Below are 16843 nucleotides of genomic sequence, written 5' to 3'. Positions count from 1 at the left end.
CCGACTTACGACACCACGTGATCTCGCTAGCCAATCGCAACACTCGTGCGCATACAGCTTCGCTGTTAGACCGTTTTCACGACGTACAACTGGCTGGATTTTACAGCGAAAGCTGTTACGAGATCACAATAGCCAATCCGCTCGTCCAGCTTCTGCTCTGACTGTGCTGCGTGTTCCACGCAGGCCTGGCGTTCTTTTTTTTTTTTAGGTCGAAAGCCTTAGATGCCTCATCGAACGCGAAAACTCACCGTTGGCGGCGTCGGCGGCGTCAACACTAGTGATGCAACAAATCATTATTATGTGTTGACCTCACCGTATGACAACGTCAAGACGCCACAGATCGCTAAAATTTGTCACGTCATCATAACGTCACGTAACGTGACGTCACATGATGACGTCATCACATGAAACCATCGCTATAGGTCCGAAATGGGCTGATCACGGAGGCAGTGCAAAACCAGGTGCAGAAAGCTTGCAATGCGTCCGATCCTGCAGGCAGTTCAAAACCACTTAAGGTGGAGAAAGCTTTCGGAGGGGTCGTGGGAGGATCAATACATCCAGTGTGAAGGAATAGAAGAAAATGATGGCGTTCGCCTTCTCTGGAGAATGCGTATAAGGGACCCCGTTGAGTTTTTTTTTTTTTTTTTTCGCGTGATATGAAGCAAAACATGTGCGTCGTCCCTGTATCCCAATCGGCTGACGAGTGACGAACCTGGTAGTAAACCTCGTCGGGTATGTTCTTGTCTGGCGTCCAGGTGAATACTCCCGCAGTGCCGCTCTCGCAAACCAACTTCACGCTCTTCTTGAAGTCCACGATATTCGTGGCCTTGTTAGTTTCGGACGTCCCCTTGTACTCGCAGTAGCGTCCTTCGCCTGCGTCCATAGTCGAATAGAATTATTCGTTGCTGAGGCTTTACGTCCCAAAACAACGACGCGATTGCGAGAGACGCCGTAGTGGAGGAGTCCATAAATTTACTGCAACCGTTTTTTTTTTTGTTTTTTTTTGTCACGTGCACCTAAATCTAAGCTCTGCTGCGGGTGCTGCAGCAATGGTTTCATAACGGTATATAGTATACTTATGGCGCTACACTCGGTTACAACCTAAAAATGTCCGCTCTGTGAGACAGAAGGGCTGTAGTAAGGGCTACAGGTGGTTGTGCATCGTTGACACTTGCTACGCGCTGTTTGAACACGAAGAAAGACGGGGAAAAAAAAGTAAAGTCGTGCTAGCTGGTTTCCGCTCGAACCGTACGTACTTTTCGTCGGCTAATGCAAATACTACGCATTTAAAGAGATAAAGGTTCGTCGTTACTACCTCGAACATTACGTTTGGCTGGGCAGCAAATGTCAGACTCCCTGACCAAATTTACCATAGCGTTCAACTTTCCAATCTAAATCCAGCGACACAAACGTCGTGTCTGCATGGGAAAGTCCACTCTCGAAAACACTCGAGAGAAGTCCTTGACGTCACGAAAACGAGTAAGCGCTATTTGATTGACTATTTATGCAAATTCTTTCTCAGAGGGAAGCGATGGCTGAGGGTAGAGGTGACATTTTTTTTTATGTTCTATCCGAGTGTACTGTCTATGGGAGCTGCAACGCAGTTCATAGAAAGGTAGGCAGTCCCAGCTCTCCGCATCGACCCTATTGAGGTTGATCAATTCAAATCAGCTCACGAGGTTTGCAAAGAGCCATTATTTTATCCGACGGAGCAAAAGCCGAAACACAACAATAAACAAAGCCTTGTACAAGTGCGTTTCAAGCCGCAATCACGAAGACTATAGAAAATTTATGTACTACCCATCATTCCCACGGTGGCCGAGCGATAGCAGCGCCACAGTTCCCTCTATTATATATTGTGGTAATCTATATGTTTCCGGTATCCCCAGCGTTAACCGTGACGTCACAACGGTGATTTGGAGACGTCAACAGGAGCAGACGCCGTCGATTGGTCGAACAAGAACGTGGCTGTTTGTGCTATATTGCCACGCTCGCTTCTTCTTTTATTTTTGATGTGTTCGAGTTTGACCAGCAAGGACGGTTATCAACGCTCGACGCTGGCCGTGAAGCAGTGTTCGAGAAGCTTCACGGCCAGCGTCGAGAAGCTTCACGGCCCCGAGTTGGGCCAGTGTATGGTCGGCGTTGGGGAGAGACGTAGCGGCCTGGCGACGGCGAACGGGAAGGTTGTCGGGGCGTCCATTGCGTTCCCGCGAGGTAGTCGGCGATGTCACGTGGTTTTTCCCCTCGCTGTGGACGCGGCGCGTCGATGGCGAATTCACGCAGTCCCATCTGTCGGTACTGGCAGCGGCGGTAGACACCGCCGACTAGGCCAGCCGGACTTCTGCAGCCTATCGAGCCACCTCAACGGCCGTTCCAGCAAATTGGGATGGACTTACTGGGGCCGTTCCCGACGTCCAATACCGGAAACAAATGGATCGTCGTAGCTACCGACTACCTCACCCGCTACGCCGAGACAAGGGCCCTACCCAGAGGCAGTGCCGCCGAGGTAGCAAAGTTCTTCGTTGAGAACACCCTCCTGCGTCATGGCGCCCCAGAGGTCCTCATCACCGACAGAGGTACGGCGTTTACTGCTGACCTAACTCAGGCAATACTGAGATACAGCCAAACAAGCCACCGCCGGACCACAGCGTACCACCCACAGACCAATGGCCTCACCGAGCGGCTAAACAAGACCATCGCCGACATGCTGGCCATGTATGTCGACGTCGAACACAAGACGTGGGATGCCATCCTTCCGTATGTGACCTTCGCATACAACACGGCCATGCAAGAAACGACGCAAATGACGCCGTACAAGCTGGTCTACGGAAGGAGCCCGGCAACGACGCTCGACGCAATGCTACCAACCGCCACCGACGAAGACGATCTCGACGTTGCCGCCTATTTGCAACGCGCCGAAGAAGCTCGACAGCTCGCCCGCCTGCGCATCAAGAAGCAGCAGAGGGTCGACAGCCGTCACTATAATCTTCGACGACGCCACATGGAGTACCAACCCGGTGACCGTGTGTGGGTCTGGACGCCGATACGCCGACGTGGGCTCAGTGAAAAACTTCTTCGGCGATACTTCGGCCCATACAAGGTGCTTCGACGTCACGGCGCTCTTGACTACGAGGTCGTCCCGGACGGCATTACGAACTCCCAGCGACGCCGCGCACGACCTGAAGTCGTCCATGTCGTGCGCCTTAAGCCGTTTTTTGCGCGTTAGCGAACCTGAGAACTCTACTTTTTCCTTTTTTATTGTAATTTATTTGTGTATGCACTTGTTTTTTCCTTTGCATGTTCTGTTGCAAGCATCGGGACGATGCTTTCTCAGAGGGGGGCAATGCCACGCTCGCTTCTTCTTTTATTTTTGATGTGTTCGAGTTTGACCAGCAAGGACGGTTATCAACGCTCGACGCTGGCCGTGAAGCAGTGTTCGAGAAGCTTCACGATTTTAGTAGATCGCTTTGTTAAGATTGCGTGCCGCACGCGAATGTTCCAGCTTTGTCGAGAGATAACGCCGCCACCAGCGATATTGCTGGAAAGTTCCATAGCGCCTGTATAAAAGCCGACGCGCTTGACCGCTTGTCAGTTGATCGACGGACGACGCCCTGTTCGCCGCTATATTTGTACAGCGTGTATTGCTGTAGTTCTAGTTCTCATTTTCCGGCCACAAGTTCGGCCAAATAAATAGTTTCATCCTGCAAACGCCGACTGCTGTCTTCATCGACGTCACGACCACGTGACAATATATAAGGTATACGCGCGCTCGGTGCTCTTCCCTGTCGTGTTGCTTGGCGAACGGCGAAAACGCGGTACCAGCCGACAAACGGCTCCCGAAAATTTTCGCGGCTACGTGTTCGCTGTAGACTCGTGCACAACTGCAACACCACAACGTTTCGGCCTCGGTTGGTTTGGGGGCCCTTTAAATGGACACTAAAGGCAAATCACATATCACAATGAGAGGTCAATGCTTGAGAACGTATGAAATGTCAATAATATACACAGTAGCGCTTTAGCAATCGAGAAATTACTATAGATGTGGGACACGATTTGCACCACCAGTGATGGCATTCTGGAACAGAAGCCCAGTGACGTGGGCTTGTGTTTGTGCCTCAGTACAATCAATCATCACAAGCGCTCAAACTACGCACGAAAGAAAAGAACATTTCAGTGCATTACGAGACGGAATGAAATATGCAACTATAGCCGCGTTTCAGTCTCATTCATGCAAAAAAGAACTTCCGTAAGTTAGCCTTGAGAACGACGTAAGTTCCGTTTTCGCCGGGCTGTGCTGCGCTAATACCCCTTTCTCCGTTGCGCCGCAGCGCCGGCGGTCGGACAGTAGAGCAAGTAAAGGGCGGGCATGCATGGCCTCCGAGATTGCGCGCCGGTGGGTGCCGCGCACAATCTCGGATGCCATGGGGCATGGCTACGTCAGAAGGCCGTTCTCGGAGGTGAGCGGTTTGAATTACGCTAACGGTATGCGGACGACTAAAACGTGGTTTCCTCTCAAACTAGGCATTTCCTTGGCACGAAACAAGCACTATACGAGGTTTCTGAAACTATATTTCAACAATCCACGTCGACTTATTATTTGTTTTTAGCTTCCCTTTTAAGGTCTTGTTCGTCCCTCATCAATTCACTTAAAGTCGCTGCGCTCACCTTTGCTGGGGTCGATGGCGTTCACGGCAGGGTCGATGACTACTCCAGCATACAGCAAATTGCCCTGAAAGAGTGCGTTAAGCACGAGCAAAAAAAAAAAGAAGGTTAAAATCAACGTCGTTTACATACTCACCGCCTAGGTGGACGGGCGCGCAATGTGCTACGCCGATATTATGCCCTGCCTACGGAATGAAGATTACTAGAGTGACAAGGCACTTCTATGACGCTTCGCTACACTTCCGCAACTCCTGCTTACATAATCAAAACTGGATTTTTGTTCAAACTGTGGCGAGCCCAGTTGCGAATTAGAGGGCGGTTGGGGGGGGGGGGAGGTGTTGCCCCCTTCCCTCTCCCTTTGACAACACCCCACACTATCTATTGGTGTCGTCCTCTTCCTTCGTCAGGTTACCTGTGTCACGGATTACAGAATTAAGAAATAAGTAGAAGGCTCACTGCGAAAATTAACAGTATATATATACAGGGTGTCCCAAATATCACGCAGCACGATTTAAAAATGGAGGAACATCGTTACGCGAAGCACACCTATAGCGCATATTGTTCCCAGTGTACTGTAGTAGTCACTACTAATTTTAATGAGGTTTAGTTAAGTAGTCCTAATTAGGTTGTAACTGCACAAAAAATGTCAGTGAGGCATATGTAGGCATGTTCAAATGACATCTAACTGCGCTATTTACAACTACTAATAGCGTCCTGGTTTGTTTTTGTTTTTTTTTGCTATTAAATAAAGCCCACGAAATCTGACAAATGACACGTGACTAGATTTCAGCGCGCTCAAACAGGATCACTGCGAGGTAGCAAGTCAAGACTACGCTCCCACCCATTGCGGCTGGGAGCGTAGTAAGGTGTTATTTTTTCATATCTCGCGTGCTTTCTTTATCAACCGGAAAAAATACGCGCGTAATTAGTACATTGCTGAAAAAGCGCAGTTAGATGTCATTTGAGCATGCCTACATATGCCTCATTGACATTTTTAATGATTAGGTAAGTATACCGGTCGAGTTAGAAACATAATTGGAACTAAATAACTAAACCTCATTAACGAAAAAGTTAATAGCGGCTACTACAGTATACTGGAAACAATATGCACTACAGGTGTCCTGCGGCGTAACGACTTTCCTCCTTTTAAAAAAAAATCGTGCTGCGCGATAGCTGGGACGCCCTGTATACATGGTACGCTGGAAGTCGTGATTACAGCAACACCATATGGGAGGGGGGGGGGGTCTACCCTGCTGTAATGTTTTGCTTCCACCAACCCCCTACCTCCCCCCGGGATCGCACGGCCGAATCCACCACTTGGCGAGCCTTTGTTTGCTGTCAAGAAGAAATCGTTATGACTGGGTGTCTCGTCAACCTGTCAAGAAGAAATCGTCACAACACGGTGTCTGGCGTACAAAAAAAATAATAACGACGAGTGCCTCGCAAGAACACTCGGATCCAAAAATTACGAAAAACGTGATTTTTGTAGAATGTTAATTTTCTATACAGCCACAGCATATTCTCACAAATTTTTATGCATCCTCGATCATTACTGTAGCCACAACATTTCGTATCCCAGCAACTACCGACGAAGTTTTCTTTCTTTTTTTGCTATTTTTCCTGTACCGCTTTCTCGTAATCCTATAATCTTCTGACAAGCTCTTCCCAGATTTCGCACACTCATTCGTTGTCATCTTCGATGGGCTCAAAAGCCGAATGTTCAGAGATGCACAAGGGCGTCAACTCTTACTCTATAATCGTGAAGTTACAGATGTCTGGAAAGAGTGAAAAAAAAAATTCAGTCATTCGAGTCAGAACTTTCAAGCTTCGTAACTTTTCTTCTAGGAATGCTAGAACCGCGAAATTACTACTAGTGCGCACCTTAGCACGTGCAGAATCCAGTGACATTTAAATTGGCGAGAACATTGCAACCAGTCTAACCATCCAGAAGGTTCCGGGTGTCGTCACACGTGCTATTCTCCTAATTTATTTATTTTTTTTGTATCCGAGAGAAAAAGGGTATATACCGGTTTGCCGATCGCATCCGGTGGTAGCACCTTCGAGCCGCCGCCTTTGTTGCTGTCGGTGATGTAGAAAGGATGGTACTTGGCGCTAATGTTAACGTTGTCCCCGCCTTGCACGTTGAATGTGTACGTCTTCCCCCGTTCGACGTGCAGCACAGGGATGAGCTCACCGTTTATCCACCACGAGATGCCCCACCCGGGCATGCCTGTGCACGCGACACACAACGAAGTTAAAGTTTTTACGCTCACACGAGAGAAGCTACAGTCTTCGGCGCTGCTGCAAAAGCGAAAGACGGCGCTGAAAGTCCGTATACACCAACGTAATTTCCTAAGGACTGTGGATCAGGGTGTCGGAACGAAATGACTTTCGTTTCGGTTTTAGTTTCGTTCCACCGCAAGAAGTTCCGTCCCGTTTCAGTTCCGGAACGAAAAAAAAAATGTTCCGTAACGGTTCGTAACGGTTTTTTTTTTTTTGTATGCAAGGATTTGTAATGTAGTTACTTGCCCTCCTCTTAAGAAAGTGGGACAACGGTAAAACACGTTCTTCAAGGGAGCGGACTTAACTATATCACTAATTTATACCAACTAGCACAAACCAGTAATAATACCAGTCATGGTATATATTTTCTCAAAAGACAAATACGAATTTTTGTAGCGGGCTCAGTTCTTTGTGTCAAGGGAGTAAGCACGATCTCAGAAGCAGCACGTCATTGAGTGTACTCTCTGATGTGCGAGACCGCTGTTCTAATAAAAAGATCGCCAGGCCAGCGCGGAACACGCAGCATAGTCACAACGAAAGCTGGAAGAGCGGACTACGTAGAGCCCGCTGTAGAGGCTCTTGGGGCAACTAATACAAGTACACATGTAAGGTGTACCCACTACGTCACAAATCATCGCAATTTTTCTAAGTATCGAAGTTTCCACTATGCCATTTCTCGTCATTCTCCTGAGAATCGTGGTACCCGCTACACGCACATCTGTAAGGCATTATGTGCACTTTGTGCTGTGGCTGATGACGATGAACAATTATGGCCGAGCACTTTGCAGTAGGTGTGAAGCAGTGTTGCGGATTGGGCGCCTCCATTCCATTGCAATTTTATTCCGGGGAATTAAAACTTGCCGCATTTCCATTCCTTTCAATTCTTCGGAACGAAAAAAGCTTGGCCCATTCGTACTCTGGGAATGGCCGGGAAGTTCAATTTCATTCCTGTAATTTCTCAACGTAGGAGAGGCATCTTGATAGTTTTATCGAGTTAAGAATGAACGCCCCATAAACCTGATGTCATCAGATGCATTAAGAACTGCAAAAGTACGCAAAACACGTTACCAAGGTCGAGGGATAGTAGCTTGCCCTTACAAAAAAACTTACAGCCCATCTGCAGAAATTCTACAGACCACCAGTCACCCCAGATTCGGAATGCGGAAAGAAAAGTGACAGACTTTTTGTCACCCCTTGTCACATCCCAGTAGACAATTGGAACACCCTTTCTGCAGAAAGTCTGCAGAGCATTTGTGGCTGCCAGGATGCAGCATGCTGGCAGAATGTCTGCAGAACGTCTGCAGAGCGTCTGCAGAATTTCTGCAGCATTTCTGCAGAATATGTGCGGAGCTTTGTCGCGGATGAAAAAAATAATAAGAGCTACCCTTTGAGTTAGCACCACGAGTCAGGCAACATGCAGCAGCCAGGGGTAGAATACCGTACTACATACACCCACCAACACACGACCACAGCGTACACGCAACAACAGCAAAGTAAATACCGCACACTCGCGCTTCACAACCTAAAACCGACCACCCGGTATATATTGCCATGATATCTTGACCTGCCATTCAGTGCCGGTGGGAAAATTCCTACGCTTCAAAATTTTAAATTTACACGTTCACAGAATGCATGTAAATTTATGCTGGATTTTAGGTTGCCATAAAACACACAGATCTGTTAATCTACACCCGAAAAAATTGCAACGCTATTTTAATTAGCGAATTCCAATTACCAGCTGGCAGGCTGTCACATGGTGCTCCAGAAAAGCTGCAACCTTTCTGCAGAAATTCTACAGACCATGAACAACCCAAGTGCAGAGCACGTGAAGACAAGTGACAGGCTTTCTGTCACTCCCTATCAGTGTGTGACTGAAAGGTGAAATCCATTTAATCATTAGTATCAAATCTGTCATGGTCCAGAGTATATAGATACATACATATATATTATATACATCCACACACACACACACACACTCTGGGCGCTCATTATCAGAAAAGTCTGCTTGCCGTCTGCTCGGGGTCTGCAGAAAATCTGCAGACTAGGTCTATATGGGGGTGACTGGTGGGTGACTGAAAGGTGAAATTCATTTAATCATTATTATCAAACGTGTCATGGTCCAGAATATATAGATACATACATATATATTATACACATCCACACGCACACACTCTGGGCGCACATTATCAGAAAAGTCTGCTTGCCGTCTGCTCGGGGTCTGCAGAAAGGCCAAGTATACATGGGGTGACTGGGCGGTGACTCATAGGTGACAGACTGGTGAAACCGATTTTTGTAAGGATGGTGACACATCTCGTGCAGTACAACCACCCTACTAATTCTCATAGGGGCAGTTTTTCCACAACCTATAGTATTTGCATGGTCAGCATGTTTGAACGAATGGTGGTGTTTTAATATTGTTTTTAAACAATATTAAAACACCACCATTCGTTCAAACATGCTGACCATGCAGGCCAAAGTAATACATTTCAGCTTAAAAGCTGAAATGTATTAATGCTAAAACGACGACATAGCGTATTTTTATGCTGACAAAAGTAGTATTCAAGAAGAAACAGTTTTGCCACGCGTCTGGAGCGGTGGTGAATATTGAGAAAACTAAGGTTTGGTTAATGGGGAAACCCTCTAGATCTGCTGGTATTAGTTGTAACAGTGCACCGCTCTCCGGCCCCTTGTGCCTTTGCATCGAATACGGAACACTGGGCCGCACTGCTCGTCAGCACTCACGCTTGTCAAGAGCGCCTCGCAAGCATGGATGGGGTGAGGAGAACTTTCTGTGTTTCCCTGTGCGCAAGTACGCAATGTCTTTCGTGTCGCAAAGGTTATTTACGTGTGTCAGGTACTAAACTGCTCGTGAGACAAAGATCAGGCTGTGCATAGAGTATTCGCCACTTTCGTGTGGGAGTATCAATGGGAACCAACGCGCAGGGGTAATTTGTTTCTCCCTTCAGTATCTGCTGGGATAATGCATTTGTTTGTACACTAACTTATACCTCGGTTTGTAGTGGGCGCGTTGCTTATAAATGCACCGTGCTTGTGATCAGCCAAGCCATTTTAAAAATACCTCTTTATTGTTAAATTCGAGGATCTGACTTACTATAATGTTCGAAGCTTGAAAACAGCACGTAGACGAAAACGTGCTGTATTTTCGGAAAAAGACGTAATTCCATTCCCATTCCATTCCGTGCAAAAGGCGTTTAATGCCATTCCCGTTCCATTCATCCAAGCGTTGTCCCCATTCTATTCCGGGGTCGCGAAATTCTGGAATGATTCCAGAGTCATTCCAATTCTGGTGGGGCAACTCCGCAACACTGGTGGGAAGCATTAAACTACACACTCTTAGAGGTATTAGTATTGGATGATGACTGGTTGTTATCTTACTCTTCTGCCACGCTATATTACATATGCTAACACGATTCCCTGCCCGACATGACGCCTGCATAGAGCATTTTTGCGAAGGAGTTACAAGCACCAGCGTGGCACTGTGGTGGAAGACCGGACTGCCACGCAGAGGGCGCGGGTTAAAATCTCATCCGCTCCAAGAAATTTGTTTGTAATTTAATTTTTGCTTACATCACGCGATAGCGGTCCCGGACACGGGCGGTGGCGGACAACGATGGCGCCAAAATCAGCTGTTGTGATCTCATAACAGCTTTCGCTGTAACAAACTTCAGCGCCGACAACGCCCTGTCGACTTTGGCCTGCGAGACAGGCGCGCAAAAGCCCACTTGCGTTAATATAAATATGTCTGGTGGCCACTGTTTTCGTTTTTCGCACAATTTCAACATATCTTTGCTCTGGAATTCCTGCCTTAGGTACGCGCAAATACTGTACCCTGAGATATGCTCACATTGCATGAGCTCAGTTGTTCCGGATTGCGAAGTTTTCTCGTGAACCGAAAAACGATTGAAAAAATTTCGGTTTTACTCCGGAACGAAATAATAGATAAAGTTTCACTTACGTTTTCGTTCCGGTCAAATATATCGGTTTTTTTTTTTTCGTTTTCGGTTTTCGTTCTGTTCCGACACTGGCTGTGGTAAAAAAATTATGCCCAGTTTCAACTGACTTAAAGGTGTGGTGCCACCAAACTTGTGGCTTGCGCGTTCTTTGCTGTAAGCGTTTCAAGGGGTCGCGGCGGCGCAAATTCCTGAAAACTGGCCGTGCCGTCAGGTCTTTTCCTCTCCTCGATATCGGCGCGGGCACCCGGCGAGCGTTGGACAAAGCAGTGCACAAGTGACTGCCGCTATGCACACGAGGGGGACACGTGGGGGATTGCGCATTACGTGACCGCGACGTCAGGGATTATTGAGAGGGCGCGACCCCCTCCCCCCCCCCCCCCGCACCTCCTCGGAGGACACGGGGACCTTTTCCCCGATATGACAAACGATCCCCCAGCGGCGGGGGATATGGCGGAATTTCGGGCTCTTGTTTGGCCACATTGTTGCACTTGCTCCTGCAGAGAGCGGCAGTGGGTGTCCAGTCTGCAGCTGGGGTCATCTGCAGCTCGTCGTCAGTAGCTGGTGAAACTGGTGAAACGGGCGGTACAATAAGCCACAAGAGTAGTTAAGTCTCCCCCTCCGTTCGCCCCGTCCGTGTGAGTTGGGGACATTTGTGACGAATTCTCCTCGCGAGCTGACGTCACCAGGCTCCGCCTTTTGTCCCCCGAGGATTTGTCCCCCGTGTGAATATACCGCTGAATCAGCCCTGGCTGCAAACAGCTCACTTCCAGGCCATCTGGAAACCAGCTTTGAAGGGTTCAGGACACGACTGCCGCGTTGTCACCGCATCAGGTGCGTTTCGGGGAACGTTGGCAATGCAGAAAGCAGGGCAGACGCCGCCAAATCATTCCCATGGGAATGATTCATCCAAGCGGCGCCACACCGTGAAATCCGATCATAACACTAGACACAAAAGCTTTTGTGCCGACCTTCTTTTCCGCCGCTGTGCGCCTTTTCAATTGTTAATCGGCGTTTGCGGTATCTTGACTTCTACCTTGTGTCCGCGCTTGCACGCCCTTTCTTTATAAACATTAATACCTACCAAGTGGCTCAGCTCTGTTATTAAGGCGAAAGCCTCCGCCTTAGATGCCTCATCAAACGCGAAAATTGACCGGCGTCCCGCGTCAACGTACCCCGTCGGCGGCGTTAACACTAGTGGTGCAAGAAATCATCACGTGATGACGTCACCATATGACGTCAACATGTCAAGATCGCCGAAACTTTTGACGTCATCATGACGTCACCGTGACCTCACATGACGTGACGTAATCACATGACATCACTGCTCGGTCAAAAAAGGTCCGATCCCGGAGGCAGTGCAAAGCAAGGTGAAGGCTTCCAATGCCTCCGATTTTGGAGGCATTACAAAACCACGTTGCAGAAAGCTTTGGACCAGTTGCCGAAAGCTTTCGGAGGGGGTGGCGGGCGCGGGAGGCTCAATACATCGACTTACAAAAAAAAAGATGGCTTTCGCCTTCGAGTGGACTGAGGTGGATGTATAAGGGACCCTTTGAAATCTTTAGTGACACTTTAATGCTGAAACCCGAGAGGCGCACGCACCTGTGATTGCCTGATAACCAAACTTCTCGCCCCCTGTGGGTCCAATGGAGGCGGTGAAGTTGGTGACTCCAATCATGTCGTGTCCTCCGAATAACTTCGATGTGCTTCCACCGCCGGGAATAGGCGGCTGCGGCGCTGTCGGCAGCGGCGGACAGTTGAGTGCCGGGGTGGTCCTCGCAAATTCCAGGGTGACGTAATCTGCGGCAACAGAGAGTAATTTACTGACGGCACCACATCAAAAGGTTACTACTGACGACAGTTTGCGAAGCTCCCGTTTACCCCGCCTAGATTAAAAAGAATTGCTGGAGTGGAAATAATGTCTCAAGAGTGAAGCCGTGAGTCAGCAGTCAAGAGTTAGCCAATGTTTGCCAATGGTTGACCAGAACTCACGGAGGAGAGTTTCCTACAATTCGCAATGCTCACGAATATATAGGTGGCGCGCCGTGCTTTTCAAGATTAGAGTCACTGGAAATTTTCAGAGTACCGCAAAGGTAGGCTGCACGCGGGCAACATTGAGCGGCGGCGGCCATTTCCCTTCCGGACCGTCCGGCGCGTTGGTGGCGTGTGTTGAGAAGTGACCGATCTTTTCGCCTCGATGCCGTGTTACGCTCGGCGTAACTGCAATATGTGTGTGTGTGTTTCATCAAAAGGATATCAGAAGTGATTCGAGTCATCGACAGTCTGAATTGAGTGCGCGGTAAGCGGTGTAGTTAATGAAACGTGCGGCGAATGTTGCCATGTGCTCGCGAACTCTCTTCGTGGCTTCATCGGTCTCTTTTCGTTCACGGCCGGGTGTGTTCGCAAGGTCCGGAGCTGTAGACATAGTTGCATTAGCGTAATGACCGTGCGAGATGCCATTTACTTCGACACTTGGTGAATGTTGACTGTATGCGCTAGCTTTGCAGTCGGTGTTCAGGTTCACTTCATATTGCATTCGAGAACATTATCGAACATCAAGAACATTCAGCATTGCGTCCTTCAACTGATCGCTGACGCATACCTTACTTGTGCACCATGCTTGCTGTTCAGCTGGGTGTTATCTGTAATAGATGTGGTGTGTGTACGGCAAGTGGAAGTTGTGCGTGAAGTATTTGTCTCGGTTCGGAACGCCAGCAGCCGAACGCATGGGTGAATCGGCGTGCGGTAGGTAAGGTGCATCTTATTTTGCGAATACGTTGTCATTTCCTAACAGATGCGTAGAAAATAGGCCATCAAAAATGATTGACGTCACTACTCGGTTGTTTCATTTCCTATTTTTTGTCTCCTTAGTATTCCCAACGTTGCAGTGCATTCGCAAATATTTTGCTGCGTTCCGACAAAGTTTTTTTCTTTTTTTGGCGTTGCCAGGGCGTAAACGGCTGGGGTTCGGTTTCTGCACTGCTTTTAATTTCAACTTTTTTTTTCGTAATGCACTCTTGTTAAAACTTCCTCGGTGCAGTGCTTTATGTTATTTTGATCAGAAATAGCACATCCCGAAAAGCTTTAACGCGCATGCTACTGCAACACAGTATGTATATAGATCTAGGGCTCGCATGAAATCGATTCCCTTATAGCACTCTGAAACGCGGTTCCGAAAACACAGCGCGGTTTATTAATGTATCTCCGCCATTGTTCCAACTACTTCTTCTTTTTCCTCAGCCGACTACCCACTACTAGTCTATGTCCCAAGTGCGTCGTGCCAGAAGAAGAAGAAAAGTATGCCACAGATAGGCCCCCCCTGCAGACAAGTGGCCGTGGGCACTTGAAGAAAAAAAAAATGATCAGACGGAACTTGTCAGAATGGGTGCCGGCTTGATCCTTTCAATGCTGACTGTGTCTTCATGCCCATTACGCAGGATTGTAAAATGATGTTCAGAACGCTTGATGACTGGGAAAGGACCGTCATAGCGAGGCTGAAGAGCACGGCGAGACGCATCGACACGAACAAAAACGTGTGAAGATGTCTGTAGGTTTGCCGGCAGAAAAACGTCGTTCTTAGTGTGAGCTGAAGTTGGTGATGGGCGCAAGTTTTGCATGAAGACCCGCAGACGCTGGACGAAAGAAGATGGATCCGAAACACTCTGCGTAGTAACGGGGCTGACGAGGTCACCAGGCAAACGGAGTGTGCAGCCATAGACCATCTCGGCTACAGAGCAGGCAAGTTCTGGCCGAAGTGTTGAACGCAGGCCGAGAAGCACGATGGGGAGGTGTGATACCCAATCTTCGGCGTGAGGCTGCGAGGCGAGTGCTGCTTTTAGATGACGGTGGAGTCTCTCCACTAAGCCATTTGATGCTGGATGATACGCAGTTGTGCGAATACGCGCACAACCCAGTAGAGATGTGACAGAGGTGAAAAGCGCTGACTCAAACTGTCTGCCTCGATCGGTAGTCACCGTTGATGGTACACCGAAACGGCTAATCCAGGTAGCAAGAAAGGTACGAGCAACTGTTTCTGCCGTGATGTCAGGCATTGGAGCTGCTTCAGGCCACCTAGTGTACCTGTCAATACACGTAAGCAAATACGTATTTCCCCGACATGGAGGTAAAGGCCCGACAATGTCCAAATGAATGGTGTCGAAACGTGCATCAGGGAGAGGGAATTTTCCCCATGGAGGCTTGGTGTGCCGTTGTACCTTGATACGCTGACACGCTGTGCAAGTGCGAACCCAGTCACGAATGTTAGCGCGTATGCGCGGCCAGACATAGCGTTCAGTGACCAGGTGTTGCGTAGCTCTTACGCCTGGATGGCAGATGGAGTGGAGGGTGTCAAAAACAGCACGACGCAGCTGTGAAGGAACATAGATACGAGTGCAGTTGTGTGAAACATCGCACCAGAGCGTAACGTCGTCGTCGGGAAAGTTAACTTGTTCCAGTCGGAGGGAAGTAGAGTATCGGAGTCGTGGAAGCTCATCGTCTAATGCCTGTGCCTCCGCGAGCGAAGACAATGAAAGGTCGGTGGTGCCTGTCGTGGCATTGATGGTAATACGACTGAGAGCGTCCGCTGCACTGTTAAAGCTGCCTTTTACATAACGTATGTCTGTGGTGAATTCGGCAATGAAAGCAAGGTGCCGAAGTTCTCTAGGAGTGTGCGTGGCACTGCAGGAACGTAAAGCCGAAACAAGTGGCTTGTGGTCGGTGAGAATGGCAAATTGTCGCCCTTCAAGGAAGTACCTGAAATGCTTCACCGCAAGGTAGGCCGCGAGGAGCTCCCGTCCGAAAGTACTGTATCGGCGCTCAGTGTCGCGTAACTTGCGGGAGAAGAAGGAAATTGGAGCCCATGCACCATTGATCCATTGATGAAGAGCGGCTCCAACTGCTTCTGAAGAAGCGTCCACCATGAGGCTAGTGGGAGCAGTTGGTGAAGGGTGATGCAGGAGGGTGGCCTGGGCGAGTTTGGTCTTAACGGCGGAAAAAGCTTGATCCGCGACCGTGTCCCAGGGAAGTGCGGCTGACTCGGCTTGCGAAGTCGAGAGTAGTGCTTCCAGAGGCTGCAGCAGTGTAGAGCATTTAGGGATGAAGCGGCGATAAAAATTGACGAGTCCGAGAAAACGTCGCAGACTACGTATGGACGTGGGAGGCGGGTACTCGAGGATAGCTTGAACCTTGTCAGGTAGAGGAGTGATGCCATCTTTAGTGATCTGATGTCCGAGGAATGCTATCTCCGAGACTCCAAACTGACACTTTTCTACATTGATGACAAGGTCGTAATCACGCAGTCGAGTGAAAAGCTCACGTAGATGTGCCTTGTGCGTTTCAGCGTCCTTGCTGGCAACGAGAAGATCGTCGATATAGGCGAAACAAAACGGCAAGCCTCTTGTGACTTCGTCTATAAAACGCTGAAATGTCTGAGCTGCGTTTCTCAAACCGAAGGGCATTCGTAAATACTCATAGAGTCCAAATGGGGTAATTATTGCAGTTTTGGGAATGTCAGAAGGCTCAACGGGGATCTGGTGATAAGCTTTCACGAGATCAATCTTCGAGTATACTGTTGTGCCGGTTAAAAAGGCAGTACAGTCCTGAATATTGGGTAACGGGTATCGATCTGGAACGGTGACTGCATTGAGAGCCCGATAATCACCACAGGGCCGCCAGTCATTGTTCTTCTTGGGAACCATGTGTAGTGCCGACGACCACGAGCTTGATGACGGACGAATGATCTGCAGCTGTAACATATGCTCAAACTCGTTGCGAGCAATGCGAAGTTTATCAGGGCCAAGTCGGCGAGGGCGGCAGTGAACCGGTGGGCCTGTGGTTACGATGCAGTGGGTCACAGTGTGCTTGGGGGTCTTATCCATTGGAGACTGCGTTGTAATCTCCGGAAACTCGTTGAGCAGAGCTGTATATGG

At 48.7% G+C, this 16843-nt stretch overlaps 1 protein-coding gene across 1 annotated transcript in view; it reads right to left on the bottom strand.

The window, feature by feature from the left end:
• Positions 1-1347: 1347 nt before the first annotated feature.
• Positions 1348-16843, bottom strand: part of LOC119375055 (protein Skeletor, isoforms B/C-like) — a 44581-nt gene continuing 29085 nt past the window's right edge. The window contains exons 12-15 of the mRNA XM_049411136.1: positions 12519-12716; positions 6690-6892; positions 4666-4729; positions 1348-1418 (exon numbers count right to left, since the gene is read on the bottom strand). Of these exons, the coding sequence (XP_049267093.1) occupies positions 1348-1418; positions 4666-4729; positions 6690-6892; positions 12519-12716 (536 nt within the window). The remainder of the gene's footprint in view (positions 1419-4665; positions 4730-6689; positions 6893-12518; positions 12717-16843) is intronic.

Source organism: Rhipicephalus sanguineus, chromosome 11, assembly GCF_013339695.2.
Source record: "Rhipicephalus sanguineus isolate Rsan-2018 chromosome 11, BIME_Rsan_1.4, whole genome shotgun sequence".
NCBI classification, from domain to species: Eukaryota; Metazoa; Arthropoda; class Arachnida; order Ixodida; family Ixodidae; genus Rhipicephalus; species Rhipicephalus sanguineus.
The sequence above is the reverse complement of the archived record's forward strand: the minus strand, read 5'-3'. Positions and strand labels throughout refer to the sequence as shown.